At 58.8% G+C, this 13,722-nt stretch overlaps 3 protein-coding genes across 5 annotated transcripts; 2 read left to right on the top strand and 1 right to left on the bottom strand.

Annotated features, from left to right (window-relative positions):
• The first annotated feature begins 66 nt into the window (after nucleotides 1-66).
• BIN2 (bridging integrator 2) lies at nucleotides 67-4,660 on the top strand. The gene is given in 11 exon segments (XM_015887020.2): nucleotides 67-297; nucleotides 1,285-1,365; nucleotides 1,744-1,801; nucleotides 1,908-2,002; nucleotides 2,092-2,187; nucleotides 2,380-2,487; nucleotides 2,557-2,642; nucleotides 2,790-2,865; nucleotides 3,018-3,100; nucleotides 3,470-4,007; nucleotides 4,416-4,660. Coding segments are annotated over 11 exon segments (1,407 nt in total). The 5' UTR covers nucleotides 67-222; the 3' UTR covers nucleotides 4,527-4,660.
• A 123-nt stretch (nucleotides 4,661-4,783) lies between these two features.
• Nucleotides 4,784-7,790, top strand: SMAGP (small cell adhesion glycoprotein). Of its 3 annotated transcripts, XM_015887019.2 has the most exons (5): nucleotides 4,784-5,189; nucleotides 6,792-6,861; nucleotides 7,057-7,129; nucleotides 7,314-7,388; nucleotides 7,465-7,790. In XM_015887019.2, exons 3-5 carry the CDS (start codon nucleotides 7,099-7,101, stop codon nucleotides 7,635-7,637), a joined length of 279 nt encoding a protein of 92 aa, XP_015742505.1. In that variant the 5' UTR covers nucleotides 4,784-5,189; nucleotides 6,792-6,861; nucleotides 7,057-7,098; the 3' UTR covers nucleotides 7,638-7,790. The 3 variants fall into 3 exon arrangements, with proteins under 3 accessions (XP_015742505.1, XP_015742504.1, XP_015742503.1); XM_015887018.2 differs by lacking the exon at nucleotides 6,792-6,861; XM_015887017.2 differs by lacking the exon at nucleotides 4,784-5,189 and having other exon boundaries at nucleotides 6,650-6,861.
• Nucleotides 7,791-8,740: 950 nt separating this feature from the next.
• Nucleotides 8,741-10,389, bottom strand: DAZAP2 (DAZ associated protein 2). Its single transcript, XM_015887026.2, has 3 exons — nucleotides 10,214-10,389; nucleotides 9,790-10,032; nucleotides 8,741-9,408 (listed from the first exon to the last, which is right to left on the bottom strand). The coding sequence occupies exons 1-3, from the start codon at nucleotides 10,379-10,381 to the stop codon at nucleotides 9,280-9,282; spliced, it is 540 nt and encodes a 179-aa protein (XP_015742512.2). The 5' UTR covers nucleotides 10,382-10,389; the 3' UTR covers nucleotides 8,741-9,279.
• Nucleotides 10,390-13,722: the final 3,333 nt, after the last annotated feature.

The following is a 13,722-nucleotide window of genomic DNA, read 5'->3' on the forward strand; positions in this document are numbered from 1 at the left end:
AGAATTGCAGAAGTGTCTCCAAAAAGCAAAACTGAAACTCAAAACAGAAACGTGTGTGAGGGTTGCCACAGCCTGGCTGCTTGTGCTCCCCTTCCCGTCCCACCCCGTGGTCGGGTGCTTCGGGGGTGCCCGGTTCTCAGCGGATGCATCGCTTCGAACTTCCGCAGTAGACACCAAACCACAGCAGATGCTGCAAGCAGAGCCCTGCAACCAAGTGCAGCCATGGCTGAGGGCAGGAGCGGGGCAGGGCTGTTCGCCAAGCAGGTCCAGAAGCATTTCAGCAGGGCGCAGGAGAAGGTAAGGGGCAGGAGAAGGGAAGGTGCAGGAGGAGATAAGGCACAGCCCCACTGCTCTGAGCTCCCACCTTTCGGTTGGGTGTCTGCAGGGTGAGGTGGGCTGTGCTCACCGTGTGCTGCTCTGCACCCATGGGTGCTCACGGGGTATCCGGTTGGGTGCCCCACAAAGCTGCAAAGCTTCAGGTTTGCAAGCTGCTCCTCCAAGCCCCATAAAATGCTTCCAAAAGTGGGGTTTGCTCCCCGTTAAGTATTTCTGATGTGGGTGGTGCTGGAATGGGGGTTTGTGGGACTGTCCCCATGTCCCCCAGGGGCAGCAGACCCCGGTGCTGGGATGGCCCCGCTGTGTGGGTGCAGCCCGATGCAGGAAGCGGGGGGAAGGGCTGCGGAAGTGGGCTGAAATGGGGCGATTGGACGCGGTTTGGGGACATTTCAACCCCAACAATGGAAGGGGCAGCTCCCGCGGTTCCTGCTTAGGGCTAAATTCAGCTCTTCCGTGACCATATCAACCCAGGACACGCTTCCGTGCTCCTGTGGTGGGGACATTGGGTGGCCTTCACCCCCAGCTCTTCCTCCTCCTCCTCCTCCTTGCAGCAGTGTCACCAATTCCCACTGGGGCAGCACTTCAGGGCTTCATTTGCATCAGTATTCGCCCACTGTGCCATCCCCATCCCATCCCTGTTCCATCCCCATACCCTTCCCATCCCATTCCTGTTCCATACCCACACCATAGGCTTCCATGCCATAGGATTTCACAGATGAAGGCAGTGGGGACACACTGTGTTGGTTTGGCTCCCCAAACCCACAGATTTCCCCTAAAAATAAACAGCATTTGGTGGATGTGCAGAACTTCAGCATCCCTTGGGCACAGCTCAGCTCAGGTGGGCTCACATTGAGCCCACATTGAACCAATCAGGTCCTGGGCACCCTTTGGGGCTCCACCAGCAGTTTGCCCCCTCTCCATGCCCACATGCTCCCGTTTCCATCCCAGGTCCTGCAGAAATTGGGCAAAACAGTGGAAACCAAAGACGAGCAGTTTGAGCAGAGCGCCCACAACTTCCAGCTGCAGCAGGTGGCACCAGGGACAGGAGGGGACGGGGGGACGGGGGGACCCTCCTTGCCATCCCCATGGCATCTGCATGTCATCCAGTGACTGCCCTGTTCCATCCTCATGCCATCCCTATTCTATCCCCATACCATCCCCATCCCACCCCTGCTCCATCTCCGTGCCATCTGCATATCATTCCCATGCCATCCCCGCCCTATTCCCATTCCGCCCCCACATCACCCCCATGCCATCCCTATTCCATCATTCCAATGCCACCCCTGTCTCATTTCCAACCCACCCTCATCCCATTCCATCCCACCCCCACACCCTCTTTGGGCTCAAAGCCATCCCCACCCCAGGGGCTCCAACCTGCCCCCCCCCCACCCTCACTACATTTGCTGCAATTAAGCCAACAACACTCTACAAAACCTGAAGATCTTTGGGCTTCATGCATTGAAACGTACGGAGCCAACCCCCTGCAACACCCCACACAGGAACACAGAGGATTGTTCTTCACCCTGCAGCGCTTTGCCCTCACCATGAATCCCAACTTTCTTCTTCTGCAGCGATGCACGAGAGCTCACGAAAAGTGGCTGAAACGCTGCAGGAGATTTACAGCACCGAATGGGACGGACACATGGAGCTGAAGGCCATCGCAGACGTGAGCACCACCATCCCCTGAGGGTTGGGATGAGTCCATGGGGACAGAGACCAGCACGTCCCCCATCCCCACCCCCATCCCTCCTGCAGAGCAATGACTTGCTGTGGGATGACTACGAGGCAAAGCTGGGTGACCAAGTGCTGCATCTGATGGAGAATTACCTGGCACAGTTTGGGGACATTAAGGTACGTGGGGTGTGATTGTGTGGCACAGCGTGGGGTGGCAGGGTATGGTATGGTGTGGTAAAGGATGGGATGGGATGGGATGGGGATGGGGATGGCATGACATAGCACAACATGGCACAGCATGGCATAGCATGGCACAGCACAGCATGGCACGGCACATTTCCATCTCTCAGAGCTCTCTGTCCCACTCAGGAGCGCATTGCCAAGCGCGGCCGTAAGCTGGTGGACTACGACAGCGCCCGGCACCACCTGGAAGCGCTGCAGAACGCCAAGAAGAAGGACGAGGCCAAGATTGCCAAGGTGGGTCCAAGTCTGCTCTGTGCCCCCCTGACCCCATAACCCCCATAACCCCCCCCTGGGCCCCCACAGGCTGAGGAGGAGTTCAACAGAGCACAGTCGGTGTTTGAGGAGCTGAACCGGGAGCTGCGGGAGGAGCTGCCTGAGCTGTATGGGAGGTACTGAGCAACCCCAGCCCTCAGCCCCCTCCCCAAATCCCCCCTTAAAAAGCATTGCAGGCAGCCATACAGCACTGCAACACCTCTCCTCCCCCCCCCAAAAAGGAAACAACACAAAAAACCACCCCACCCCATTTCTCCCCCCAGCCGCATCGCCTGCTACGTCACCATCTTCCAGAACATCTCTAACCTGCGTGACATCTTCTACAAAGAGATGAGCAAGGTGGGACCCCAAAGCCCCCTTAAAGAACCCCCCTAACCCTAACCCTAACCCTAACCCTAACCCTAACCCTAACCCTAACCCTAACCCTAACCCTAACCCTAACCCTAACCCTAACCCCACCCTAACCTGATGGGTTCCTCTCCCCCCCACAGCTCAACCGTGACCTCTATGAGGTGATGGGGAAACTGGACAAGCAGCACTCCAGCAAAGTCTTCATCATCAAAGGTGTCCCCAGGTAACGGGGGGGTCCCATGGTGCCCCTGAGCCCCCTCCCCCAAAAAGTGGGTGGATGTAAAGGGCCTCCCCTATTTCTGCCTGTGACCAATGGGGACGGATGGGCACCTCCCTGTGTTGGGTGCTGTAGGGTTGAATTGGGGCAGACTTTGGGTGCTGTAGAGATGAAATGGAGCTGAATTGGGTGCTATGGGGCTGAATTGGGGCTGATTGTCTCCTGATGTTGGGTGCTATAGGGTTGAATTGGGGCTGGGTGATGAACTGGTGCCTTTGGCTTTGGTGCTGCTCAGAGCTAATGGGATGAATTTGGGTTGGAGATGCATTTAGGGTCTCACAAGGACCGACCCCCATTTGTCCTCCCCCAACGCAGCAACCGCCGCTCGCTGCTCATCTCAGCCCCCGTCAGCCCCCCTGCTGTGTACCCGTGCCCGGGGAAGGCACCCAGCTGGGACCCCTCCTCAGGAGCAGAGCAGCCCCCAATGTCCCCCGGGGTGGGCAGTGATGGCACTGAGGATGTCCCCAATGGCTCCGCAGTACAGGATCCCGCTGAGCCGGGTGCCCCCGTGCCTGGGCCCCCTCCGGCCTCACCTGTGAGTCTGGGGTCCACATCAGAGTCAGAATGCAGTGAGGAGAGCTGTGAGATCAACCTCAGCCCCAAAGAGATGGAGGCGTCCACAGGCAGCGAATGCCCTGAATACCCCAAAGCTGAAGGGGCTGCCGGGGGGGCAGTGGAGGGCATCGCTGCATCCATGGCCTCCATCATCCTCTCTGAGGCCATCACTGCGGCCAGCAGCGCTGCTCCAGGGGACAGCATCGACAGTGAGACCAGCCCCGTGGGGGGGGTGTGGGGGTCTTCATCCCCAGAGGGATCGGAGGAGAGCATGGAGGGGACGGATGTGTCCCAGGAGGTGAGCAAACCCAGGTCAGGCACTGGGGGGGGGGTTTGGAGGGCAGGGGGCTGCGCTGGGGACATGGAGACATGGGGCAGTGCCCTGGGGTGCTCAGAGACCCCATAGAGGAGGCTGGGGAATGGGAGATCTGGGAATGGGCCCCAGCTTTGTGCAGGGATGGGGGTCTGCGGATGGGCCCAGACTGATGCAAGAACATAAACCTTGGGGGGGTCCATGGATGAGCCCCCACATGGTGCAATGACATGGGATGGGGGGCATGGGGAGGGATGGAATCAAGGATTTGGGGCTGGGAGGGCCAGGAGATGAACCCCAGCTTTATGTGGGGTCTGGGGAAGGGGGGGAGGGAAGAATGAGGGGATCAGGGGATGCCCCCCCCCCCCCCATGCATTGCTGCTATTCCTGCAGGTGGGGCTGGATGCAGGGCCCTGTGAGCAGGACACACCTGGAGCACCGGAGCAGGACGTGAGCTGTGCCCCCCCCCCCCAGGAGCCCAGCGAGTCCCTCACCCCACTGTGACCCCCACGCTCAGAGCGGTGCAGGCAGCGAAGGGGGAGCAGCGTTATGGGACCGCCTGCATGTACCTGTAATGTGCTTCACAACACTCAGAGCTGAAATAAAGGCAGGGGGCAGCGGCAGCACCTGGAAATGCACTGAGGGAGGAGGTCGGATTTTCTGGACCTCAGGTCCATCCCCAGAGCAAAATATGGGGCTTTGCATTGCAGCAATAGATGGAGCACCCCATGCACAACTCCGTGCTGCAAAGGTGCAGCTTTGGGGTGCACTGCAGCACCAAATGTGGGGGTTGCATTGCAGCTGGCGCTGCACGCTGCTGGAGCATCCCATGCAAACATCTGTGCAGCTTTAGGGTTCCCTATGGGGCGGCTCCTGTGGGTCTTATGGACGGATCCATCAGTGGGGTTGGTGCCCTCACCTCCCTATGGGCTCCATGTGTGTGCAATGCACTTTGCTGTGTGGGCCGTGCCGCTGTGGGGTGCCCCATCCTGCACCAGCAAAGGGTTAAGCAGGAGGAATTGCAGCTCTGTCATCATCGGGGGCAGTGGAACTGGAAAGGTGAGGCAGGAAGGGAACGCCCAGGCGAGGCCGGGCTGCACTGCTCTGCATTACACTGCACTGCACGGAGCTGCACATGGTGCCTGCAGCCCCACACGGCCCACACGGGTATGGGGGAGCTGGGGGAGCAGGGCTGGGATTGGTGCTGTGGGTGTGGGGTGGTGGGAATGGGACGGTGGGAATGGGGTGTTGGGTATGGGGTGTTGGGTATGGTGTTGGGTATGGTGTTGGGTATGGGGTGATGGGTATGGGGTGGTGGGTATGGGGTGGTGGGTATGGGGTGATGGGTATGGGGTGGTGGGTATGGGGAGCTGGGTATGGGGTGCAGGGTATGGGGAGCAGGGTATGGGGAGCAGGGTATGGGGTGCAGGGTATGGGGTGCTGTTAGGTGTGAGGTGCTGGGTATGGGGTGTTGGGTATGGGGTGTTGAGTATGGGGTGCTGTTAGGTGTGAGGTGCTGGGTATGGGGTGCTGGGTTTGGGCTTTGGGTTTGGGGTGGTGAATGTGGAGCTCATGGAGTTTTGCTCATGGAGAAGCTCATGTGGAGCTCAGCCCTGCAGAGAGCAGAGTTGGGATTAATGGGAACCCCATGAGATGGAGCAGAACGTGGTGGGGTCCTGAGCCCACCCCTGGGTTTGGTGGCCCTGCACTGAGTCTGGCTGCACAGCAGGAACCACTCATGGCTCCATGGAGGTGACAGGGGCTGAGAGACCCCCCCCCTGCACCCAGCAGTGCAAACAGGGCAGCATCTCCCACCCCACCAGCACATCCCTGCGCTCAGCCCCACAGCTCTGCCCCACATGGTGCTCAGCACTGAGCTGTGCAGTCAGTGCCTGCGGGACCGGCTGCCTTGTGCCCCACAAACTGGTTTGGCACCATCCGGACCGGCCGGTGCTGAGCTGCATCCTGGGGGGGGCTGGTAATATAGGGGTTGGATGCTGGGAATGGGAATAGGAATGGGAATGGGAATGGGGTGGGCATGGTGCAGGCTATGGGAATGGAATGGGGATGGGAATGGGATGGGAATGGGGATGGGGTGGGAATGGGGATGGGAAGGGGATGGAATGGGATGGGAAGGGAATGGGAATGGGGATGGGAAGGGGATGGAATAGGAATGGGGATGGAATGGGATGGGGATGGGATGGGATGGGATGGGATGGGATGGGATGGGATGGGATGGGATGGGATGGGATGGGATGGATTGGGATGGGGATGGGGATGGGATGGGATGGGATGGGATGGGGATGGGATGGGATGGGATGGGATGGGATGGGATGGGATGGGATGGGATGGGATGGGAATGCTGTGTGCACAGTGGGATGGGCTGATGGACTGGGAATGGAGCAGGCATGGAGCGTGCATGCAGTGGGGCAGGGGAGAAGGAATGGGGATGGGAATGGGAATGGGAATGGGAATGGGAATGGGAATGGGAATGGGAATGGGAATGGGAATGGGAATGGGAATGGGAATGGGAATGGGGTGGGCACACAGTGCTTGCACACAGCGGGGCTGGGGGAACTGGAAGAGGAAATGGGATGGGAATGGGACGATGTTTAGGGATGGGACGATGTTTAGGGATGGGATGATGTTTAGGGATGGGACGATGTTTAGGGATGGGATGTTGCTGCTGCTGCTGCTGCTCCGTTCTCTCCTCGCTGATCGATTTTCTTTGGGGATTATTTGCTGTATTTATTTGCTCCTGACATCTAGCGGTGCCGCTCCGCAGAGCGCTGAGTCACTCGTGTCCGGTGCAGGAGCCGCTTCGTTCGGGGTCGTTGAGGTGGTTGTTGGGATGGGGTCGGTGCGGGGGGGGGGCGATTCTCAGTGCTGTGCGAGGGTCTGTGTGTGTGTGGGGAGGGGGGGGGAAGGTGCTGCAGCCCCGCACAACTTCACCTTGGGGACCAAAAGGTGAAGTGCTGATGCTTCCCTCAGTGCCCCCCCCCCGTCCTGATCACGACCCTCCTCCTCCCCTCAGTTGTGAAGGAGCCCCGAGCCCGAGCTCTCCCACGCCGATGCCATGGAGGGGGCTCTTCCCACGCTCCCCCCAGGTAAGACTCGGGGCTGTGGTTGATGCTTAGAGCTCGTATCCAACCTTAACGACCCCGTGATGGGTTGGGGGCTGAATGAGGAGTGGGCACGGCCGGGGGGGTCCCATCCCGGGGGGGTCACAGGGCTGCAGGGATTCATTGTCCCATCCAACCCAATGGGACCATTCTGCCCTTCCACGAGTAGAGCTGACGACGCCGGGGCTGAAGAAGGCTCACCCCAACGCCCCCCATGAAGCAGCCAACACGGCCGTCATCGCAGGTAGGGGCTGCCCACCCCCCCGACCCCCACCCCATACATTGCATGGGGCTGAACTCCTCTCCTCCCCTTATATCAGTGGTCATCACTCTGGTGTTCCTCACCCTGCTGACGGTGCTGGTGGTCATCATCATCTACCTGTACAGAAACAAGGGCAGCTACCTCACCTACGAGCAGCCGGCGGCCGATGCGGACACGGCCGTGCAGATGGAAGAGGATCCATCCAAAGAGAAAGAGGAATATTTCATATAGGGCCCGACCCGAGCCGCCCCGGGTCCCACCTGCAGCTGCTTTTCTTGCCTTGTTGTCTGTAATTGATGAATTAAAGCAGAGGGAGGTGAATGAAGCCGCAGCTCCGCACCCATCCCCTCCCTTTGGGTGTTTCAATACAACCCGGTGACCAACGCTGCAAGAATTGATGGTTTTATCTCTCGTCATGACAGAGCGATTCTGCTCCGCTCCTCATTAGCATGGTGGGGTCATTAGCATACTGGGGTCATTAGCATGGTGGGGTCATTAGCATGGTGGGGTCATTAGCATGGTGGGGTCATTAGCATAGTGGGGTCATTAGCATAGTGGGGTCATTAGTGCAGCTAATTGGGAGGCGAATATCAGACGCCCACAGACCCGAACCCAGCTCTGCCCCCCCTCAGTTCAGCCCATTGGATCCCATTGTAGGGAGGGGTTAAGGGGGGGGATGGAAAACAACGCCTGTCCTGCGTTCAAATGTTCAAAATAAGTCTTTATTTCTACTTTTTTTTTTTGGGTTTTTTTTTAACTTCTTTTTTTTTATGTTATTTTGATTCTTTTTAGTATAAAATAAAAGAAAAAGGCAAATCCCCGCAGTTCAGCGCCCCGCAGCCCCACACACACACACACAACGCGACCCAGTGCCGCCCCCCCCCCCCTATAACCCCCCCCCACCGCTGGAGGGGACGCGGATCGAGGCGGATCAGGTGGGAATTGGGCCCTTTTTGGGGTCGTTTTTTGCTTCGGAAAACACCGATCAAATAAAAAGGAAGCTGGAGGATCCCGGACGTGGTTCTCCTTTACCCCGATCCGATTCAACCCCCCCAACCCCAACCAACCCCCCCTTTGGGCTGTGTCGCAATGTGTGGTTCCTATAACGACCCACAGCTGGTGGGGATGGGGACGGCAACAGTGTGTGTGGGGGGGGGCAGGAGGTCAGAAAGGGGGGAAAATGGGGGTGAAACAGGAGGGGAAAGGGGGGGAGAATAAAGGGGGAGAGGGGAGTAAAGGGGGGGAATAAGGGAAGGAATAAAGAGGGGGGAATAAGAGATAAAGGGGGGGGAATAAGAGATAAAGGGGGGGGGAAATAAGAGATAAAGGGGGGGGAATCCTGCTTATTAAGCATCACCTAAAAGCAGAGTTAGCATTGAATGAAATGTCCCGACATCGCATCGTGTTTCTGGCACCAAAGCATGGCTTTGATTAGACCTAAATGTGCAAAGAGATCCAAGCGGACTTGGAGGGGTTCCGGGGTCCCATAATGGGGGGGGGGGAGGGACAACAGGGGAGGGGTCTGCAGGGGGAGGTGGGTGAAGGATGCATTGCACCTCTGCTTTGTGAGCTGCAGGTCCCGGTGCTCAGCTCCTCACCCATTCCATGTGCACCATGTGCAGCCCCCCACCCCAAAACCCCCCCTCGGGGATGAAAGAAGGGGCAGAGTTGCTGAGCCCCCCCCCCCTTGGGATGGGGTGAGGAGCAGGAAGACACCTCGGCTCTGCGAGCTCAGGTTAACACAGGCCTGAAGCAGTTACAGGGTGAGCAGTGCTGACGGTACGTGACGCCGTTCCTTACACACACGTAGCCCCCCCCACCCCCTAACCCTAACCCTGACCCCCCCCCGCAGCCCCCCACCCCACTTCCTTCTTCACCAGATGGTGTAGCCGCCGTCTGAGCCTCCCAGGAAGAAGTTGCCCTTCCGCTGCGTCACCAGCACGTTGGCTCCCTGCATGACGGCCAGCTGAGCCGCGTTGGGGGGGCAGCCGGGAGGGGGGGGCTGCAAAAACACAGAGCAAAAATGGGGGGGGGGGGGGGTCAGGAACATCAGGGGATCAGGGCTGGGGAGGTGGGGGGAAACTGGGGTGGGGAATGAGGGGCAGGGGGAGGTCACCAACTATGGGTGGGTGGGTTGGAAAGGTGCTCAGTGCCCCCCACCACAACCCTCTGAGCTGGGGGGGGCAGAGCTGCAGATGAGACCTAAACAGGACAGAGCTGACAACCCCCTCCCTGCCCCACTGCCCCCACTGTGTCAGTGCAGCCCAGCTTAAGGTCAGCCTGCAGCTGTAGTTTTGTGACCCCCCCTGCCCCCCAGGTCAGAAATCAAGGCACGCCCCCTCCCCATGGGCTTTTATGGTGGGGGGGTCCCTCCTGTACTCACTGGGATGCTGGCGGTGCCTCCAGCCCCAAACCTCGCTCCAGCATCAAAACCTCCCTCCACCAACACGGTGGAGCCCGGGGGGTAGACGGGTCCCACGGGATAATACGCCATAGGGACGGAGGAACCGATGGGCCCCACGGCCACGGACTGAGCCACGGGCAGGAAGACGGAAGCACCCGGATACGCTGCCGACATGGTGGGGACGGTGGCTGCCCCCAAAGGGACGAAGCTGGGCCGGTAGAGCTGCACGGAGCCAAAGGGCAGAACGTTATTGTGTTATTGAGTTATTACAGCCTTTATGGCCCCGCACACCCAGCTGATCCCCCAGCCCCCAGCTGGACTTTCAATCCTGCCGTGCCATCCCCAAACCCTGAGTTCATGGGGACGTTTCCCCTTATTCCAGAAGGAAACAAACCGTTCTCACCTCGGAATACGCAGGAGGAGCGTCGCTGTACGGGGGGGGCTGCGGGAGGGGCACGGTCTGTGGGTACACGGGGGGGTTGGCGGCGCTTTGTACCGGGTAGGAGGGCTGAGTGGGGTACTGCCCTGTGGGGAGAGGGGAGGTCACAGCCTGACCCATAGACAGACCCATAGACAGTCCCACCCCACAGACCCACCCCACAGACCCACCCACCCCTATGGGGACACTGATAGGGACCAGCCCATGGGGGTGACAGGGCTGTGCTGGGTGCAGGGAGATGGGGAAGGGGAACTGGGCTGTAATGTGATGAAACTGAAGCTGCTGGTTCCGGGTTGGGGCACATGGGGGGGGGATGAAGGGGGGGTTTGTAGGGTTACAGCAGACCCACAGCATTATGGGGGGGTCCATGGGGTGCTGAGCCCTGGGTCCCCCTGCTGGGCTGTGGGGCAGAGCACAGGGAGCATTGGGAGCATTGGGAGCAGTGCTATGGGGCAGGGGGCGCTTCGAGCCCTTTATTTCGGGGGGGGGGTCTCCTCCCTGGCACCGCCCTGGGGCCCCAACTTCCCACCCTTGGACTCAGCCCTTAATCCCAATAATCCCCTTAATCCCAATAATAAGGGGGAAATGTACCCCCCCCCCCATATCCCACCACCATTTCGGGACCCCCATCCCCCCCATTATTTCTCACTCCGGTCGCTCTCCCTCCCCCCCCACCGGGACGTCATCGGGGAAATTCCCCCCCTACTCCGCTCCCCCGCGGCTACCAAAGGGTCAACCCCGCCCGACCTTCTCCCGTCGACATGGCAACATGCGGTCCGCCCCCCAAAGCTCCGTTCCATTGGTCCGTTCCGTTCCGGCCCGGCTGGCTGCGGCGCGGCCCTTAAAGGAGCCGCGTTACCCCCCAAGTCAGCGACCCCGCGGTGGCGGCCAGCGTTGGATCCGGTGCGACCCCCGGTGCTGCCCGGTTGGCGGAGCGGTTCTTGCCTTTGCGTTCATGGCGGCGGGGGGCGGCGGTCCCGCTGTGCCGCTCCGGCTCTTCCTGGCTGCCTGTCACTGCGGCGGGCGGCCGGGCCGGAAGTGGGCGGCGCACGCACGGTTGTTGCGTCATCACGCCAAAAGGGGGCGGGGCCGAGAGCTCTTAAAGGACCGCAGCACTAAAAAAATCGGGAAGTGAAGGGGGGGGGGGCGTAATGATGAGATGGGGGGGCGGCAGGTGGGAGATAATGGAGTAATAGGGGGGAAATTCGTCACTTTTGGGGGGCAGCAACGTAGTGAACTGCAGTACTGAGGGGCTCAGGTGGGCCCTGGAGGGGTGTATGGGGTGGGAGGGGGTCAATAAAGGGCGACCCAGGGGTCTTTGGGGGGGGGGGAAGGGGCTGTTTGTGGCCCAGGGATCATTAGTGAGGGCCGAGGGGTCGCTGGGGGTCCCTGCCGACCACCCCTCATTAAAGCAACAAACAAAGAGAACAAAACTGGGGCAGAAAGTGAAGTTTCCTGCTTTAACCTTCAAAGAACGCGATGGTTTGGGTCCTAATTCCGATAGGATTCTGATAGGAGAATCTATCTTAACCCCCCCATCAGCAACCAACACATCACCACCACCCCCCATAGGAGAAATAGCTCCGAACAACCAACGACCGAGCCAACACGCCATGAATAATGTAGCATCGCTGATGAATATGCAGCTGGCTGCCGTGCCTGGGAGGGCTCGTGAATAATGCAACGGGAAGAGCTGCAAAGTACACAGTGGTGTGTTGGGATGGAGCCGTATTTACACTGACAATGGGGGAATGGCTGCAAGCGAGACCATGGGGTGGGGAGGGGGGCTGGGAGATCAGAGAGGCGTTGGAAGGGTTGGAAGGGTCCTGAAAGAGCACAAAGCCATAAGATAGTTAGGTTGGAAAGGTCCTTAAAGACCAGAGAACCATTGAATGTGTTGGAAGGGTCCTGAAAGGTCACAGAGTTATAGGATAGTTGGGTTGGAAAGGTCTTTAAAGACCACAGAACCATCAGATGGGTTGGAAGGGTCCTGAAAGGTCACAAAGCTATAGGATAGTTGGGTTGGAAGGGTCCTGAAAGACCATAGAAGCATGGAATGGTTGGGTTGGAAGGGTCTTTAAAGTTCATAGAGCCATTGGATGGCTTGGAAGGGTTCTTAAAGATCATAGACCTGTAGAATGGGTTCAAAGGTCCTTAAAGATCATGGAATCATGGAATGGGTTGGAAGGGCCCTTAAAAAAATCACTGAGCTGTGGGATGATTGGGTTGGAAGGGTCCTGAAAGGTCATGGACCCATAGAACGGGTTTGAAGGGTCTTTAAAGATCGTAGAACCATGGAGTGGTTGGGTTGGGAAAGGTCCTTGAAGATCACAGAAACATGGGATGGTTGATTTAAGAGGGTCCTTTAAGATCATAGAGCCGTGGACTGGTTGGATTGGAAGGGTCCTGAAAGGTCTGTCAGCTCGTCCCATCAAACAGTTAATTAACATTAACCCCCCCCCCCCAACAAGTTGTTTTCATGTAGGAAAAAAAGCAAAAACAGCCTTAAAATCAATTCATCTCAAAGGGAAATTAGAAATGCAACGTGCAGCCTCTCCCCCATGCGCATTATATTAAGCCAATGTATGCAAATGAGGCTGAGATTTAACTAGCCGGAGGTGATTAAATATTCATCATCGCGGCGTTCGATGATGATCGACCCCCCCTGCAGCCCCCAGCCCCTTTTTGCAGCCCCCTCCCATTGGTGCTGTGGGCAGATCCCACCCCCAGCTGCATATTATGCCGGGGGGGTTGGTCCTGCGGGTAATGCTATGCAGGAAAATGGAGCGTTCCTGAATTATTACCGCACGGCGGCGGCGCTTCTCCCGCTTGCGATTTTTGGGGCTTTTCGGGGCTTTTTGGGGCAGTTTCATGACTTTAAGCGAAGCTCCTCGATCCCGGGGATCCGGCCCCAATTGCAGGGGGGGGGGTCGGGAGGGGAAGCACTTGGAATCCCTTTGGTTGTCGTCCCCCCCCCCCCCCCCCCCCCCTTTGCTTCGCATTAATGCGATGATGAACGAATTAATTGATGGGGGTGAAATGCTGCGATAGGGATACGATGGGGGGGGGGGACACAGAGCTGGGGGTCTCCACCCCACTGCTATGGGGGTCAGGATGCAAAGTGTGACCCTGAGGTGTGGGGAAGGAGAGGGGGGGGGTGGAGGTGGTGGTTCAGTGGGGCTGAGGGGGTCTGGGCCGGGGGGGGAGGTGGGATTCAATGGGGCTGAGGTTTGGGGTTGGGGTCTAGAGAAGTCTGGGGTTGGTTTGGGGGTGTCTGGGGTAGAGCTGAGGGGTCGGGGTGTCCGGGACACGGTTTGGGGTGGGATGGGACTGGGTTATTTTGGGGGGATTTCAGCCGGGGACGGGGGTACTCGGAGCTGGGGGGGTCTGGTGGGCGTGGGGAGGGGGCTGTGGTTGTTGGGAGCTCTGAGTTTGGGGGTCTCGGGGCTGGGGGGGATCAGACTTTGAGAGCC

The sequence above is a fragment of the Coturnix japonica genome, linkage group LGE22C19W28_E50C23, assembly GCF_001577835.2.
Source record: "Coturnix japonica isolate 7356 linkage group LGE22C19W28_E50C23, Coturnix japonica 2.1, whole genome shotgun sequence".
Taxonomy (NCBI): Eukaryota; Metazoa; Chordata; class Aves; order Galliformes; family Phasianidae; genus Coturnix; species Coturnix japonica.